The sequence below is a fragment of the Chionomys nivalis genome, chromosome 24, assembly GCF_950005125.1.
Source record: "Chionomys nivalis chromosome 24, mChiNiv1.1, whole genome shotgun sequence".
NCBI lineage: Eukaryota > Metazoa > Chordata > Mammalia > Rodentia > Cricetidae > Chionomys > Chionomys nivalis.
In genome coordinates, this window is record NC_080109.1 from 5,794,665 (window position 1) to 5,812,370 (window position 17,706).

At 44.3% G+C, this 17,706-nt stretch overlaps 1 protein-coding gene across 2 annotated transcripts in view; it reads left to right on the forward strand.

The window, feature by feature from the left end:
- Positions 1-15,817, forward strand: part of Tmem144 (transmembrane protein 144) — a 28,935-nt gene extending 13,118 nt beyond the window's left edge. For both annotated transcript variants that reach the window (XM_057756993.1, XM_057756994.1), the window contains exons 7-12: positions 3,062-3,138; positions 5,108-5,226; positions 7,711-7,830; positions 8,963-9,060; positions 12,479-12,532; positions 14,296-15,817. In XM_057756993.1, the coding sequence (XP_057612976.1) occupies positions 3,062-3,138; positions 5,108-5,226; positions 7,711-7,830; positions 8,963-9,060; positions 12,479-12,532; positions 14,296-14,379 (552 nt within the window). In that variant the 3' untranslated portion in view covers positions 14,380-15,817. The remainder of the gene's footprint in view (positions 1-3,061; positions 3,139-5,107; positions 5,227-7,710; positions 7,831-8,962; positions 9,061-12,478; positions 12,533-14,295) is intronic.
- Positions 15,818-17,706: the final 1,889 nt, after the last annotated feature.

The following is a 17,706-nucleotide window of genomic DNA, read 5'->3' on the forward strand; positions in this document are numbered from 1 at the left end:
AAAATAACAAATTTAATTTGAATCAATATACAAGAATCTATACCATGCCGGGCGGTGGTGGCGCACGCCTTTAATCCCAGCACTCGGGAGGCAGAGGCAGGCGGATCTCTGTGAGTTCGAGATCAGCCTGGTCTACAAGAGCTAGTTCCAGGACAGGCTCCAAAACCACAGAGAAACCCTGTCTCGAAACCCCCCCCCAAAAAAAAAGAGAGAGAGAGAGAATCTATACCAATGTAAATTGTCTATAAATAATAGCTCACAATTATTCACCTATTTCTTACTATTATATTAGTGTAAGCTCACACTAATCTACCTATTATCCCTTTTCTCCAAAGAGATCTCTGAGCCTACATAATTTCCACCCCAACCCCCAGCCCTGCATCAGTTATAATCAAGCCCTAATTGATGTCCCTAACCCTGAGGACAAACTTTGTTGGGAGAGAGGACGTCATCTTGTTGAATTACTTCCAGCTATCATGGGGGTAGGGGTGATGTTCTTTCTATGGGATCCTATAAAACCAAAACGATGGTTAGATTTGAAGATTACTGTCTGGTATAATTGCAAATAGTCTCTGAGTAGCCGATAGAGATTTTTGAAGTTTTTATTTGAGGTTCTAGCCAGAATGTTGTAAGAAGGTGCACCATTTTAGCCAACCGAGTTGGAATCATTTTGAGCAGCTTGGACCCAAAACCAATCTTAAAGTAGTGCTCTCAGCATCATGACATCATATCAACCAGGTGGAATCGTTGTTGGACCCAGTGACACTTCCCACAACAAGGTCACACATCCCACACATAGTGCCACTTCCCGTGAGCCTGTGGGGGCCATTTTTATTCAAACCACCGTGGGATGTAAGGACAAAACATCTTTCTAAGCATAAGGCTGACTTTTTTGACTATAGATCCCTACAAGGTGTATGGATGCAGCTTTTCACTGAAGTTACATCCTGGGTTTGTATGGCCCTGTAGAGAGATGAGAAAGTAACTCGGCCAAAGGAGGCAGGAGGCTGAGGAGTCGACAGGAGGAAGGAATGAACAGAGACCTAATGGTGGTCAATGAGATCACATGCCAGTAGGAAATGAACTTGATTTTCTTTTCACTTCTGGTTTTATTATTGTCATTGCTTAATGGCAATGGCAGAAAATACACAAGGAGGCACGGTTTTGACCATAAAGAATATAAGTTGGTCTGGAACAGCCAATCAGTGTTAAACAGGGTCAACCTTAAAGAGACATGACATGGCCCAGATGTCCAGGGTCCCATTGTAAAGTTTGTGTGAGGGGTAGTCCGTGTTGCCAGGAACCTAGTGCCAGTCCTTCCGTTTCAATCATCCTTGTCATCTGCTAGGGGCTCTGGCTGCTTGCCACCCTCTGAGTCCACACCCAGAGCCTACAGGCCTTGCCTCCCTGGCTGTTTCACCTCTTTATCATTATACTCTCCGGTTCCCCTTGTCTTCTTCCCCTACCCAAACCTCTATCAACCAAGATGGTTGAACCTTCTTTAAATTGACCTAAAAAGAAAGAGAGACAAGTGATGTTAATTCCTGGGCATCTTTAAGCACTGTGTGGTTCAAGAAAAGATGAGTTGGTCCAGGGAGTGCTCTTGTGTTCCTCCCCTGATTTGGGGATCTAGATCTCTCCCAGAGAACCACCTTTTGAACAATGGAACAAAGAAAGAGTAAGGAAGGAAGGAAGGAAAAAAGGAAGGAAAAAAGGAAGGAAAGGAAAGGAAGGGAGGGAGGGAGGGGGAAGGAAGAAAGGAAGGAAAGAAGGAAGGGAGAGAGAAAAAGAACAAGAAAGAAAGAAAAAAAAGAAAGAAAAGAAAGAAAAAAGAAAGGAAGAGTAAGGAAGGAAAGGAGATAGAGAAAGAGGAGAGGGAGGGAGGGAGGGAGGGAGGGAGGGAGGGAGGGAGGAAGGAAGGAAGGAAGGAAGGAAGGAAGGAAGGAAGGAAGGAAGGAAGGAAGGAAGGAAAATGAAGCAAGCACAGCTTGGAAAGCGACACATGGTGGGCCTGCTGGATCTACGCAGGGTCAAGGGGTACAAATAGTCAAGGTTAAAGACAGGCCAGCATCAGGATGGACGAGGATGTGGACACAAAGCTGAGCTCCACAGAACCAACTGAGGAAAACCTGACTCAGCAGGGACAGTGAATTCAAACCTAGCTCCTATCTACACACAGACACGTCAGCTGGAGGACACAGAGTATGACAGTCGGTGATAGAAACAATAAATTTTCTTCAGATTTGCTCACAGATTTTCCTCAACTTAAGTATCAGCATATGTTGAAGGAGAGAGGAGAGGGCCTGCTTTCGTCCCGGCTGCCTGGATAGCTTACACCTGAAATAATCACACAGAAACTATTAATTAAAAACCGCCTGGCCCATTATCTCTAGCCTCTTATTGGCTAACTCTCACATCTTGATTTAACCCATTTCTAATAATCTGTATGTCAACACGAAGTCATAGCTTACCGGGAAATATTCAGTGTGTCTGATCTGGCAACTCCGTGGTGGCTCTTTCTCTGTGACTTTCCTTCTTCCTCCCAGAATTCAGTCCTCTCCACCTACCTAATTTCTGCCCTATCAGTCCAAGCAGTTTCTTTATTAATTAACCAATGAAAGAAACACACAAACAGAAGGACCTCCTACACCAAGCAAAAACTTGAAACATGCCTACAATTGTTTTAATTCAGTAAAACAAAAAATATTAAAATAGTGTTATTGAGCAAAAAAAGAGATATAAAAATTATTATTGATCCTATTCATTCTACTGTAGAAAGTCTGAGTTCTTCTTGGTTCCAATTTCTTTACAGTCTATAAAAATACCCTGATGTACCATGAGAGCTAAGTTTATCAAAGAGCTACACAATCTGTGAAAAATTTAGGTGAAAAACTGGAGGGGCGTAGTCTTAAGAGCAACTCTCAACTCCCAGGGCTCATAGGTGACTTGAGCACGTGTTAAGGTGTGTTTGAGAGGAGAGACAAGCCCGGACGCCCTTGTGTGGCCCTGAAGTTGTCTGCTGACAATCCTTGTATTCAGGTCTTCTTTGTGACTCCCACAGGTGATCAACACAGCCGAAGACCCCTGTGCCGATTCCTCCTGGGTGGATAGACTTTCTGCCAAGTACCACCGCATTGTGTAAGGCAAGACAGCTTCACTTTCTATTACTGTGTTTCATGTTTGGCTAAAGCAGAGGGTCCAGAGAGAGATGGTGAAGCTCATCTGATCCCAGGAAGAAAATGATGATTAAAAACACCTTTCCACCTCCTGGGAGGCAGGGGTTGCTCTACACTCCACCGAGATCTAGGCATTGAGCTCAGATGCCTCGAGGAATACCAGACCACTGCAGTGCATCTGACCTGTTAGCTGGTGGCCAAAACAACCTCATTTTGTAGGACCTGGGCATAATAACCGCGTTGTATTACAAGCTAATCAAGCAGTGCACGCCAACTCCTCTGATCAGCCCAGGGCTGTCACCCTCCTTCCATGTGTGAGTTTTATGATCCCAGATGTTCAGTACCAAATCTAAGAATATTCTGTGCCTATGTAAGGGCTATCCCAATGTCTCCATCAGAAGAAGCACTTCACGGCAGCCTGTCTCACCTTAGGGGGTGGGGTTTTAGTGGCTTGGGTTTTCATTTGATTTTTGCTGGGAAGGCCGAATTTTCTAAACTTCCTTACATCCTGCAGTTGTCCTTTTACAGATCAGGGCTGTTTGGACTTTGTGGACCCAGGACCGTGCCGTGGATACTTGCTTTGTTTTGTGCAGGCCAGGCAAACACTCTATCACTAAGCTCTATCACCCCAACCTAAAGTCAGCAGACATATCATCTTCACAGTGGGAAAGGCTAAATGAAAAGAAGGAAAGAATGAAAAGAAACTAACCTAGCTATGAAAGAAAAACATACCGCTATTTTTGCATTCAGAATGAAATTGTTTCCTACAAATATTTTTATAGATTTTTCTCCCAAAGGGTGTCCTCTATTAGGGGAGTGTTTGTGAAGGGAAAGATTCTTAGGGCAGACGATATAGCTCAAAGGATGCAACATAAAGCATTCGCCTAGAATGTAAGAGACCCAGGGACCCATCCCAAGCGCCACCTAGAAAGAGATTCTAATTATCTCTTACCTGGTTAAGTGTCTGGGCCACTCTGGAACCATGGAGTCTCGTCCTCACTCAAGTCAGGGATCTTAGGGTACGTGGAATGTATTGCCAACGTGTACAGAGAGATCTGGACCCTCGTGTCCTTTAAATGTCTTTAAATGAAATTACTAAAATTGGCAAGGAATTTGTGCTTAGGCTTGGAGGGAAGTATTTATTTATTTACTTATTTTATTTTTGAAACATCTTGTTACATGGTCCATACTTGCTCCAAACTTGCAATCTTTCTTTCTCTCTCAACCAAGGAGGGTCTTGCCTAAACCTGCTTCCCTCTTTTAAGCCATTATTTGATGAAGATAGAGGGACCGTCCTAAAATAGCTCTCCTCTCCCTTACTTCCAAATCCCTGGAAATACCAGTGCCCATTCCACGTGTGCAGCGCTCAAGGCCAAGGAGTTAGCCTTGTTTGAAACGAAACAGGTTTTCTTCCCATAGCAGATTTTTTTTAACCTAAAATATTCAGATTCTTAGGCTCAATTAGCACTCTTGACAAAACCATCATCAAGTCTTTCTCTGTGATCAATCTAAACAAAAATGCATTTGTCCTTGGTCTGAATGCCATGGTTTCTTGCTGGATCCTGGCACGCGTTTCTGAGAGGACCTTGAGAAGCATCGTGTCCATCCACAAATATTTCATGCATTCATTTATTTGAATGGCATATGCCCCACTGGAAGCAATACTTTCATCTCGGGTAGAACGACCGTTTGTAGTGATGGTTTCTTACTCCCTTCACCTGTCGTGACCTCCACCACGACACGGTAGACAGCTGAGGCCACACTTCTGTCTCCGTGAGTCTGCCAGTCACAGGACTCAGGGTAGAGAGCCAGTGCCTACTAAACCGCCTAACATCTGCATATCGAAGAAAACCTGACTTTTGGGTTCCATTTGTGTGTTGAACACACTTTCTCTGGCCAAGATTCACAGTGGTTTCTTTTTGCGTCTTCAGGGGCTGCAGCCTTGCAGTCATATCCGGGATACTCTACGGATCAACATTTGTGCCGATCATTTACATCAAGGACCACAGCAAAAGAAATGAGAGTGTATATGCGGGCGCTAGCCAGTTTGGTGAGTGGAGAGGGCTCCTGCCTCAGAAGCACATTCTCTGATACTCCGTTAGTAACAGAAAAAGAGCTATGATCGGTAATGGCTTTTCAGTTTTTATCTTAATAAACAAAGCTTGCCTGAAGATCAGAGAGTAAAGCAATCCCACTGGTCAGCCCTACAGACCAGGCAGTGATAACACACTAGTTTGCCACAGAAACCATGCATGCCTTTAACCTCAGTGGGGCATGCCTTTAATCCCAGAACTAGAGAGCATTATAAAATGGGAGGAGACAGCTCTCAGTCTGTGTCTCATTCTGAAATTCCTGGGGGCAAGATGGCCATTTTCCAACTGAGGTCAAGGTAAGAGCCATTGACTCCCTGCTTTGCTTCTCAGATCTTCAGACTGTACCCCAATTTCCCTTTCTGAGTTTTTATTAATCATACTTCAATGATCACATCAGTACAGCTGTGTGCACTTGTCTTTTCTTTTTGAAGTGGAGAATTAGGCACCAGGAATAAAGGCGGCAATGGACATTGGAGTGTTCTCATGGGACCTGTAATGTACAGAGGAAATGTACTACAGACGGGATTCATCTCCACTGCTGGGATCTCAGCATGGGATTCCCAGCTTCCCACTAAGATTTCGAGATTACGAAGCGTTTATGTCCAACATCCTGACCTCTGGGAAGACGTTACTCTCTGCTCTTTCAAAGCTGAAGTGTAGTACACAATATTCTTAACCAAGTAAATGTCAAAGTATAAGCCTATTTCGTCGAAGGGTATTAGTTTTCAAGCACAAAGTGGTCCACTGGAAGGGTCACCATAATGCCTCCAGTTCTAAAAATATCTCAGGAACCGTGTTCTCTGCAATGGTCCTGGGAACGCAGGAAGGGAAGTAAACAAGGATCTACTGTAGGGCTCCTGTAACTCCATGGATGCACAGCAGACATAAGGAAGCTGGGTGAATAAAACAGAGTTCAGCATCTTGTGATGTGGACAGTCCTTGTGATTTGTAACCAGAACGGGAGAAATTTGAAACGCAAAAGCAGACAGGCAAGAAAATCGTAAGCTCAAGGCCAGTGCAGTCCCCACAGGGAGAGCTTGAGTTGTTGCTGAGGGTTGAACTTGACTGGTAATCCTGAGCTTGTCACAGCCTGTTTCCCTCTTTTTGTACTTAGCTCCATGTGCAGTTCCCTCTACTGACCTTCCTTATTTCAGAGTTTTACATAAATTCTTTTTTTTAGATTCCTGGGGTGTTTTTTTTTTCTTTTTAAAGGGTAATATCTAAAGTAAAACTTAATCACATAAAGGTGAAAAAAACAAGAAAGAAGAAATAGACAGAGTCAAAATGAGTTTGACATCCTTGTCAGACACTTGTATGCTTTCTTGTAATAGGCATGGATTTGGCTCTTAGAATTCTCTTAGCCACAGGGGAAATCAGCTCCGCCCCAGAAGTTAGTGAACACAAAAACAATTGACTGTTGAGGAATAAAGGCTCTCCTGGTCCTGGGACATAATGAACAATGTCCTCAACTGTCTCTTTATACAAGTAGACAATGACAATTTAGGTATTCTTACAACTCTGGTTGTACAGACGCAATCTCACGGAAGCATACTTTATCGCAGCTTGTTAAAACATCCTCAGTGGACGTTACTGTACTGTGCTTCACAACATATATGTATCGTGGGCTCTGATGTAAGGACTTTTGCAGATGCTAGCTGGCTAGCCCTCACCTCTTTTTGTGCATAGATGGGTGGATTTCATTGCTATGATCTCCAGTATGATTTCGGGTTTAGAGAAGAGGAACTTGTAGTTCAGGTTTTCAGCCAAAAACACAGCACTCATCCTTGTCCAAACTCTGAGTGATAGAAGCGTCGACCACAGTGGAGACTTCCTAGCCAAGCTCCCGCAGAGCACCCATCTGCTCAGGCTGTCAGTGATATCAGGGTTTCCCAAGATGCGCCACCATCGTGTGTCATTACCCATGGCCACCTTGGAGCTAGTTTGTTGCAAATGGTTAGACAGAGCTGCTGCCTTTGTAATAACTTCTGAAGTCTTATGACCTCCTGTACAGTTGCCATCTGCAATAGACAATGCAGTTTGGCCACATGCGAGATTCCGTCTTTATTCACATTCTCCCTCCAGTCTGCAGCAAGATTTGCTGCAGTCGCTACAGCCCCTAGCAGAGCTAGGGCTGACTGCCTATTCCTTCTTAAAAGGCAACTTCTCCCTACAGTCAGACAATATTCACCATTTCATACTGAGATTTCCAGGGCCACTAAGAAAACGAGCCTGGCAGACTTCACTGTAGTAACTTTTTAGTATTTCTAGATTTGAATTCTGCTTATTCAGATTCTGTACAGACAACACACGGGGAATGATTAAATGTAATTAATGGTCCTGTACGCTTAAGGTGAGCTTCTGCGAGGATGTTTTATGTTAGAGAAATTAAGGTCTCTTGAGGTGGCTGGAATGATGTTGCGTCTCGTTGTCTGTGTTTTCAGACTTGGACTACATTTTTGCACACTCCAGTGGCATCTTTCTTACAAGTACCGTCTACTTTGTGGTCTACTGTGTAGCCATGAGAAACAGGCCAAATCTGTATCCTGAGGCCATCTTACCAGGTAAGGAAGGATATTAGCTACACAAAGCCTGCCTTCTCTGTGAAAGGGCCAGCCTCCACTGATGAACTTGAATAATCGTTAGAGGGGAAGGGGAAGAGAGGGAGAGAGAGAAAGAGAGAGAGAGAGAGAGAGAGAGAGAGAGAGAGAGAGAGAGAGAGAGAGAGAGAGAGAGAAAGGGGGGATCTTTCGAAGGGATGGCTTTGATCCAGTCCACCCTAAAATATGAAGTGTTGAAAACACAGAGAAACTGTTCACAAAATGTCGATCACCAACACAGAGTCTAAAACTGTCGAGCGATGAGTTTTGATGTTTTCTGTGTTAAAAGCTCTTCTATTTGGGTCATCTGTCTTTACGATTTTTCTCTACCATTTCAAGATTTACATAACAACTCAGAGCCCTCTTGTCTCTATTTACAAGAATAAAAGAAGCATCAACAGATAAGAGTTCACAGTCACTTAGAAAACATAGTTTATCCAAAAAGTTAAAGTACGGGGCGGGGCGCACTTTGTATTTGCCTGGAGGACTCGGGGAAGATGCCTGGAGAGCTCACAGAATGTGTCTGGGGAATCACCATCCTTGAGTCACTGACTGGTAAAATAATAGTCGCTTCTCACTGAAGAGTTAACATAATTCACCTTGGGTCATACGTCCACAAGTAAATGTTTTTACATAAAATAAAACGTAAGTGACTTGTTTGAACTAATTGTTGCCCGATTGATAGGGCAACAGTATAGAGTACTGATTAGACCTCTGGTTAAGCACTGTGAACTACAGAGCTGGGGTTTTCATTTAGAGGCCGGGATTAGGTCTTCCCCCAGTCCTAGCATCATTCTCAACGTTGCTTTGCAGATATGGTCAGACCGAGTACTTGCTAGGCCCCTGTCCCATCCCCTGTCCCTATTCCGTTCCTCTGTTCAATAAAGAGAATGAGTGGTCGTCATCCTCATAACAGCACGCGCAGAGGAATCGCTGGGTTTCCAAGGTGACCACAAAGCATAGCTCAAATCCCATAGGGGCCGACATCCGTTTGGAAGGAACACTTTTATCTGCGCGCTTTCACATTCCACGGTGTGGGAGGTAAGATGCTCGGCATAGGACCGCACCCTCCCACGGACGCTCCCTTGTGTTCCAGGCTTCCTGTCGGGGGTGCTGTGGGCCATCGCCACCTGCTGCTGGTTCGTAGCCAACCACTCGCTGAGCGCCGTGATCAGCTTCCCAATCATCACTGCTGTAAGTGGCCAATCCCCTGGGTTGTTCTAAGAGTCAACAGACGCGCTGCCGTTCTCCGCGCTCTGCGTTCTTGATTGCTATGGAGCGGTGAATGTTCATAGCCTCTTTTTTAGCAGGTTTGCAAATGCCTCGCCTTTGTATGTCCCTGCAGTTTGTCCTTTGATCATCTTACCTAATGTCATCTGGTTCTATTCATGACTCTTTCCATCTCACTTGTATAACAGCATGTAAATATAGTGTGAAATCAAAAGTACTTCAGACTCCTTGACCCGGCGTGTCCCTGGGTTAAGGAAGTTTCCAGAAATGACGCTGCACCTAATCATGGGAACTGTTGTCCGCTCCAGTGGATTTTTAGGGCTCAATTATCTGAAACCTAGGTAAAAGCAAAAACCAAAATGCTGATTTTGACATAGTGTAAGTAATGCTGCAGCCACCCCCATTTTGAAGCTGACGAAACTGAAGCACCGGTAAGAATTCTGGCCGAATCACAAACTGATAAAAACCAGAAACTTCAGAGAATGGTCCCCCACTCCTGTGGCGTTGCCAGCTCACCATCATCTTGAGCAGTCTCCTGTCCGTTGGGGTAGATAAACACAGGTGTTTTCCTTAAAGATTTTTATCGCGGTTATTTTTAATTATGGATATTCGTGTGTGCTGTGTGTGGGCGTGTGTCCCTGAGTGCAGAGCCCTTGGAGCTAGAGTCACAGACAGCTGGAGAGCCATGCGACATGAGTGCTGGGAGCAGAATCGGGTCCTCAGCAAGAGCAATGGAGCTCTTAATGGTTGAGCCACCCTACTTCTATGCTCTCCTGACCAGAGCATAATCAGAATTGTTGTTCATAATCAGGATCAGTTGTTCTCCTGGTTCCTGAATAATCATCACAAACACTTTTTTAATAAATCATTTTAGGAGTGTGTATGTGCAAAGTTAAAAACCTTAAAAATTGGATAGTTTACAGATCTCATAAAGGCTTGCTGTGAGCTGTGGATTTGTATTTTGGTGTTTGTTTGGAAGACAGTGTCTTTGTAGCCCAGGCTGGCCTCAAGTGTGAAATCCTCCTGCATCAGCCTGCAAATGCTAGCGATCACAACCACGTGTCACAAAGCCTGGCTCACACAGTGTGCTTTGGATGGGTCTGTGCCCATCAGACAGCCTTCAAACACAACTCAATTCAAGTAATCTGAGTAATTTTTCTCATTTAGATCAAAACAAAAGGAAGTACCTAACTGTGCAGGACTCAATTTTTTTTTATTAGATCCAAAGTCTTTGTAAAAGGAAAACGGAAAGGGATCAGGAAGACCCCATTTCCCTGCTTAGGACCCCTCACTCTCTGGTCTCTTTCTCCCCTGGCAAACCAAGTTAATTCATTCAGAAGTCTTGGTCTCTTTGCCATTATTATATTATCTGTATTTTATTGGGTGCCCATGTGCCAAGCATCATGCTCATCACTTTAGGTTTGTCTTCTCAACACAGGAGCAAACCCATCTTCTCTTTCATAGGCTGACTTAGATGCCACATGATTTATTTCACAAAAGGAAAACCCACAGTTCAAATGTGCTAAGTGGTTACACCTGCCACAAAATACTCTTTTTCTTTGGCCCAACTTTGCCTGGGGTGTACATTACATTACCAAAATCATGTACATCCTCACAGAAAGGCTCAGAACATCGCTAAAGGAAAATCATCAGGTGGTAAGCTAGAGAGGCCAGTGGCACCTAGTGGTCCTGTCTTCTCGCCACTAGTGTAATGTTGTTATTGGTATGTCATTCCCTTTTCTGTCTCCTCCGGCCCCTTCAAGGTGCATGTCCTCATTTGATTTGGATTCTGAGGATCAGCACTTTACATCACTGGCCTACTTCTCTGACCCCTTTGATGCTGACTTCGCAGAGGCCGACGAATGCAGAGTAAAGCATTTTTATTGCTTCCCGCACACGCAAACTGGAAGCAAACTTGGTTGGGTCAGCCCTGTAGACAGTGGGTTTGGTCCTGGGAGAGAGAACACTGTGCAATTGTTTCTTGAAACTCTTCCAGAGTCCCTGCAGGGCTCGGGGAGGAGTTATTAAAATTCTGGTCTCGTATGTCTTCTTCCCCGAGATCACTGCTAAGCCAACACCACGGTTTTCCTTGCTGGTGGAAAACATTCACATCAGATCTCCACAGCTTCCCATTTTCACATTTAGATTAGTGCCCTTTCTTTTGTTTCTTCTCATTTCCTGTTTTCTTTATTTTTTTCATTCTTGGCCTTGCCTCTAGTAACTCCCATTGCTTGCTGACGTGGTTTTATTTTTCTGTATAGCTACCTTTAGTGTTCGTGTGTGCTTAGTGTTAAACAAAGTCGTTTGGTCTGCACGGGGACCTAGTGCTGCCACTGTCTATCAGGCAAAGATGCCCTGGCTTCAGTCGGGAGTGCAGATCTTGAACTTAATGCTGAGAGAGTTGAAGGTGTATTCATATACTTTATCTTAGCAGTCCCTTTATATGTGGCTTATAAGTAAGCCAGGAGAAAAACAAGCTGTTTGCTTATTTCTAAAGGAGGAAGGTTGTTTCTTTTCTGTGTCTTTTGTTGGTTGGTTGGTTGCTTTTTGGTATTAGGTTTAAACCCAGAATTTCCCAGTGAGGGAAGTGCCACGTACCGCACCCCGGTGTCTGCGTTCTGTGCGCTGGCACACAGTTCGCGAGCTTCGGGCAGGGGGCTGGAGGTTAAAATACACAGAGAGAGAGACAGCGACACAGGTCATCCTTGAATTCCCCAAGAATGCCTTCTTTATTGTGTTCAGGGGCAGATTATATAGAGATAGCCACGCCCCAGCCAAACCCACCAGAAACCACTCTCCTGCCATTAGGAACTCCTGAAGGTCTCGTGCTCAGAGCAGCTGTAGGCACTCAGATCAGGGGATTACAAGAAATTCAGGATCTGGGGTCTCACTGCTCCCAACAGGAAGCACTCACTGTACGGGTGCAGCCCCTTCCCCGTTTCAAATTTTACTTTATTTCTTAAGACAATTGTGCTAAGTTATCCAGGCTGGCTTTGAACTCAGTCTTTAGCCCTGGCAAGCCTTCAATTTTCAATCCTCCTGCCGCAGTTTCTCGAGTATCTGGTCTACAGATTCACACCACTAGGCCTGGCTGAAATAGTTTATCATAAATATATCACACAAAATAAAGGTATCTAGTGCCATAAAATATTATAGTATCATCAAAACAATAGCAGTCATGACCAGAAAGAGAAAAACAACAAAAAATGAATCTGTCTTATTTAATGATGTTACCTTGATTTTTGGATCAGTGTGGAGCTAAGGTTTAGAATATAGTTCTTTTCCCCTGAACATATTTTACCATTGCCTGTAGCTCACTGCATTTTTCCAGGGTATAGTTATATCAAAATATCTAATAAAATTAAAGTTCTTTTATTTTAAGGGTCCTGGACTTATCGCTGCGCTATGGGGTATCTTCATTTTCAAGGAAATACAGGTAAGGATAAGGAAATGATCACTGTCCCCAGATGTCGGTCTCCTCTAGGAAACTGAGAACTTTGGATAGACTCTTAAATTCAAAGGGAAAATGGACCCCCTGAGAACATCATTCTTCTGCTGAGAGATAGCATGGGGCTTAGCAAAGTGCAGAGATAGTTGGGCATGCAGCAAAATAAAACAAAATTAGAGAGAAGAAAGGGAAAAGAAAAAGTGGGGGACTCAAAATCTCATTGTGAGAGCTGCAATGTGTCACAGTGAGTCCCGCAGCAAACCCTTTGGTCCGTGTATCTCTACTTTGCAACTGTTCATTGCAAAGGCTCATTGGTCTGGTTTCGAGGCTTCTGGTTTCTACGACACTGTCCATACTGGGTCCAAAATCTTCCTCACTTCTAAGGGCCCATTGTAGCATCCTATGATTTCCCTACTAGATGATCTAAAATTTGGGAAGGGAGTTCTGTGAGTAACGTGCTTACCTTGAAGCATGAAGACCCGAGTTCAATCCCAGAATCTAGACAGAATAAACGTCCTGGTGTGGTGGTGTACACTTCTCATCCCAGCACTGGAGAGACAACGAGAGAAGCTGCTGGGACTCTGGGTACCCAGCCCAGTCTAGGCGACGAGGGCCACTAAGGTGTCCTGTGCATCTAAAGTTCATGAGGTCTTATTCTTGTTTTCCTTTAGAGTGTTCAGATCTTGCCTTACCATGCACCGAGTCTATCTGTACAGAGAGGTGGCCATCATTCAGAAGGAAGAGCCAAGACAAAGAGGGTGCTGGGAACCCTTCTATGTGAAAAATGGCTGAAGGGGGCTAAGATATTGACCAGGAGAAGATGCTGGCGGATAAAAGATGGTTGTTTCTCGGTGTTTGAGGGTTTAATCTCAGGAGCAATTTGTTGAAATCGATCTCTGTGCACCCCTAAAGACAGATCTTATGGAAATGAAATATTTCTGCCTACCACAGGAAGATATTTCTTCGTGGCTCAACAGATGACTGAGCTGCGCTGGGACGAGCCTGTCGTCCATGCTTCCCATCTTGAACACTAGTGCCCCATCCGCAGGAGGACAAATCCATCTTCTTCATCCTCACAGCCCTCTTCCTGCGTCTTTGGATTCATCCCCCTCCCATCCTGTCTGTGTTCATCCTCTTTCTCCTTGGTCTGCTTACATTCACCTTGGCCCCTCCTATCTGTTTCCCGTCCTCCAAACGACTGTAGGCTTTCCAGCATGCAAACCTAAAATGTTCAATACCTATAGCTTCCTGTTCCCTTAATACCTTTTCGTTACTAGGGAAAAGTAGGGCCCCAAAGCGTAGTCAGGCCCATAGGCTCCCGAACTCTCCGCAGGCCAATTACCCGCATCCTAACCTTCATGTTCTCATCTGTCCCTGCCCTGCTGCATGCGCCCTGAAAGGGCCCTGGAAACAGCTGCGGCTGCGCTTCCTAATACCGACAGCCTAATAACGCCAAACCAGCTCGTGTCCAGGAACACACGCACAGACAACATGGTGGTTACTTGTTAAAAGCCCTGACCTGTGATGTTCCTCGCCTTTCTCTCAGGGCAGGCACTGTGGGTGAATCAGTAGCGGAGGAGGGGGAGGGAGGTAAAGGGGGGGGAGGGGGAGCGTGTGCCAGGACGGCAAACCGGGAACCAGAGCAAACGATTCGGTAAAAGTCCATGGCAGTCTCTTTAAAATATACACGTTGTAAATATAAACTTGATTTACGTTGCATTCAATGCATCCATTCTTTTCTTATTTCTCAGGGTCTCCGAAACTACTTACTATTGTTGCTGGCCTTCTGTATCATCTTGTCTGGGGCCTTGTGCACGGCTTTTTCCAAAATCTAACCTATTCACAACATGACCAGCAGGTGGCAGCAGTAGCTAGAAGAGCCCCTCTCCCGCACAAGGGAATACTGCTAAACCGGCTGTATAGCAATGGATCTCTGCCACTCTGGGAATAAATGGATAAATGACTGTTTATTCCACAAACATGAGAATGAAGAGAGACCGTGAAAAGTCCTCCCGATGAACTGTTAACGAAGGCAGGACTTCTCTGGGGAGCTCAAACACAAGCTGCGTTCTTGGTTCGCCCTGTCTGAGGGTGCTGATTCCATCAGTGTCCACTTCGCGTTATAATCCAGAAAACAGGATGGATTTTGTACAAAGGAAATTGCCACCCACATTTATAACATTAATGAAGAGGAGCAGAAACAAATACTTCGTCGGCTGAGGGAAGAAACAGACTCACCTTATGGAATTCAGGTTCGAAGATACCAGGGCCCTTTGCTAGAGAAAGTAAATGTCACAGTTGCTAACTGAATGTTTAAAAGGCTAGCTCATTATTTTTAGCTAAAAACTGCTTTGACTTTAACATTGTTCAGCTCTTAACATTGCCTGCCCCTCTTAGCTCAAAATATTTTGATAGTTATTCCAGATAAAAATCCATCCCCAGAGAGCAAGTCACCAACGCTCACCATATGTGTGATGTAATTCACGAGCACACCTATGGTGCGCATGGTTGCAGATTTGAAGAACATTCTAGAGTTGACAGAAATAAAGGTTTTACTTCATCAGGTTCAATTTAAAGGGAACATGCTCGTTGGACTCCTATATTTTTGTTTCTAAAATGCCATTACTTAAAATCAATTTCATCAGAAGTGTTTTGTTTTGACCCTATCTTAAATGATTTCCAGGAGACAAAAGGGCACAGCAAATGTATTGATGTGATTCTTTAAGAAAACAACCAGCCCTGCAAGCACACTGCTCATCACCGTGGCGTCTGCACCCTAAACATAGCAACCACGTTTGGCTGTGTCTCTTGCCCATTCCCTCCTGATACTGTAGTCCCCTGGCTGTGCTAGAGAAACAGAATAATAGCATCCTTCACCTGACGATGCTCCCTCTGAGTTATGCGGCTCTGGACCTTAGCATATCATGCCTCCTGTGATGGGCGATTAATGATATCATGTGTCTTAAATTCTGTTGTCCAGGGTAGTTCAATCCATAAGTATGTCCACCAATGTCTTGTTGTCTGACAAACATTCTAAACATGTTTGCTATTGTTATTACGTGTTAATCAAGGGGAATCAAAGCTTATAGATAGGGAAAAAAATCTTGGAACTTATCAAAACTATTGATCTTATTACTCATCCCTATTTGCCTCTCCAAATCAGAAATGTCACTGAATCACTAACCCAGACAATATTTGATAATAATGTCTTTTACCCATTTTAGTTTTTACTTGAAATGTCATTAAATTATGCTGATATGACTTCTGAATAAATGCCTATGACAGAAAAGCTATTTTTCTCCTTTAGATATATTTTGGAATTGTATTGTGGACAGCTTTTAATTATTCTTTGTGAGATTACCAATGCATATGCAGGATTTTAAACAGGAAATTAAGGAAATTGCAAATAAAAATAACTGGTAAAAGACAAAAAGAGGGTGGGCTCCTATCCCCTCACCAAGCAACACCTGCGGTGTTAATAAAAGCATTGTGAGGGAAAGAAGCTTTTCAGAAACGGTTACCAAACAATTTACTGTTCGTGGTTGTGTTATGGGGCAGGTCTGAGTCCTAGAGCATTCGCTGGCGTTTGCCAAGTTCTGTGTCTTTCTAAACAGGAACATGTGGTTACTCGGAAGGGAAGCACTCCCTTAGGGGTGGGCTGGTGAGCCGAGGGGAAAACTCAAAAGCGCTGGTCAGTGCCACGGGACGCTTTCTAATTGTGAACATAGCTCTGGTTTCTTGCAGGGTTCACTAAGTGTCCGCAGCCTAGTGGAGAAGGGCTTCCAATCCTCCTGGCCAGGCTTCTGTACGTTCATCCTGGTGTAGGTTTGGTGGTGTTGGTTGTTTTTGTCTCCACTCCCTGTCAGTTCCCCTACAATAGCAATCGTGTCATCTCCGCTTTGTTCACTCGCCCTCGAGGCGAGGTTTTGATTTCCCTGTCATGTACAGCAGGATTCGGCAGCTTGGAGCTTTCCTAGTTTTGCTTTCTGTGGCACCTTAACGAAAATGACAACCACATTTGTACCAAGAGCTCCTGCCACCTTGTGTCTAGAGAGGGAACTACATAAAATAAAAGCCATCCAAAAAGACTCATCTCCAGATTTGGGGACCTGCAGAACAGAGAAAAGGAATCCTGGCATAGCAATGCAGCATTTCCTTTGATGCTCCGATATTTATTTCTCTTTAACCTCACTTAGTATGAATTTATGATCTTGTCACGTCGTTTAGTGCAAAGTCATTGAACTGAAGAAAGGAAGTTGTACAACTGTGTCTAGTATAACACCCTCAAAGAACAATTGCTACTGACCAAAGTGACCCATGTGTATATTTATATAAAACATTAAAAACTAACATGCCAGTCTCAAAGAGATTGTTTAGGGCAGAGGAGGAGATCACATGTTGTACTGGGGATTGAAAAGCTGTCTGTATTATGCAATCATATGAACATACTTAGTATTTGGTGTCATTTATGACCACTGTTATTTTAGAACACATTTTGTATGATTTTTGTCTCATAAATTTTACCTTGATATGTAAATGATTTAAAAGAACTGGAGCTAGGGGACACAGGGCTTCTCTTGGGTCTAGACAACGGAGTTGAGTCTTTGGGTTGGAAATAAGCAAATGTGGACAAAGGAACAAAAGCAGTCCTGAGTGTCTGGGTGGCGTGAGTCAGCTGTGTGCACAGTTACTTTGTACACTCACCTAAGATGACGGAAGCAAGTGTGAGCAGTGAGCCCATTCACACTCTCACTGCGTGCTCCAGACACCTGAGATGACGGAAGCAAGTGTGAGCAGTGAGCCCGCTCACACTCTCACTGCGTGCTCCAGACACCTGAGATGACGGAAGCAAGTGTGAGCAGTGAGCCCGCTCACACTCTCACTGCGTGCTCCAGACACCTGAGATGAAGGAAGGCAAGTGTGAGCAGTGAGCCCGCTCACACTCTCACTGTGTGCTCCAGCACATCTCTTTGTACGCTAATGCATGGGCACATCTCTGTCAGAAGCACTAGAAACATCTCCTTTTTAACAATGGGGCACACTCAGAATGCACATTTCCCCCATGTCTGTGTCTGTGTTCCTACTGGCCTTCCTGCTCCACCGGAGCTCACACTCCATCCAGACTCCACCTACCTTGCTTTAGAGTATCAGAAATGCCTGAA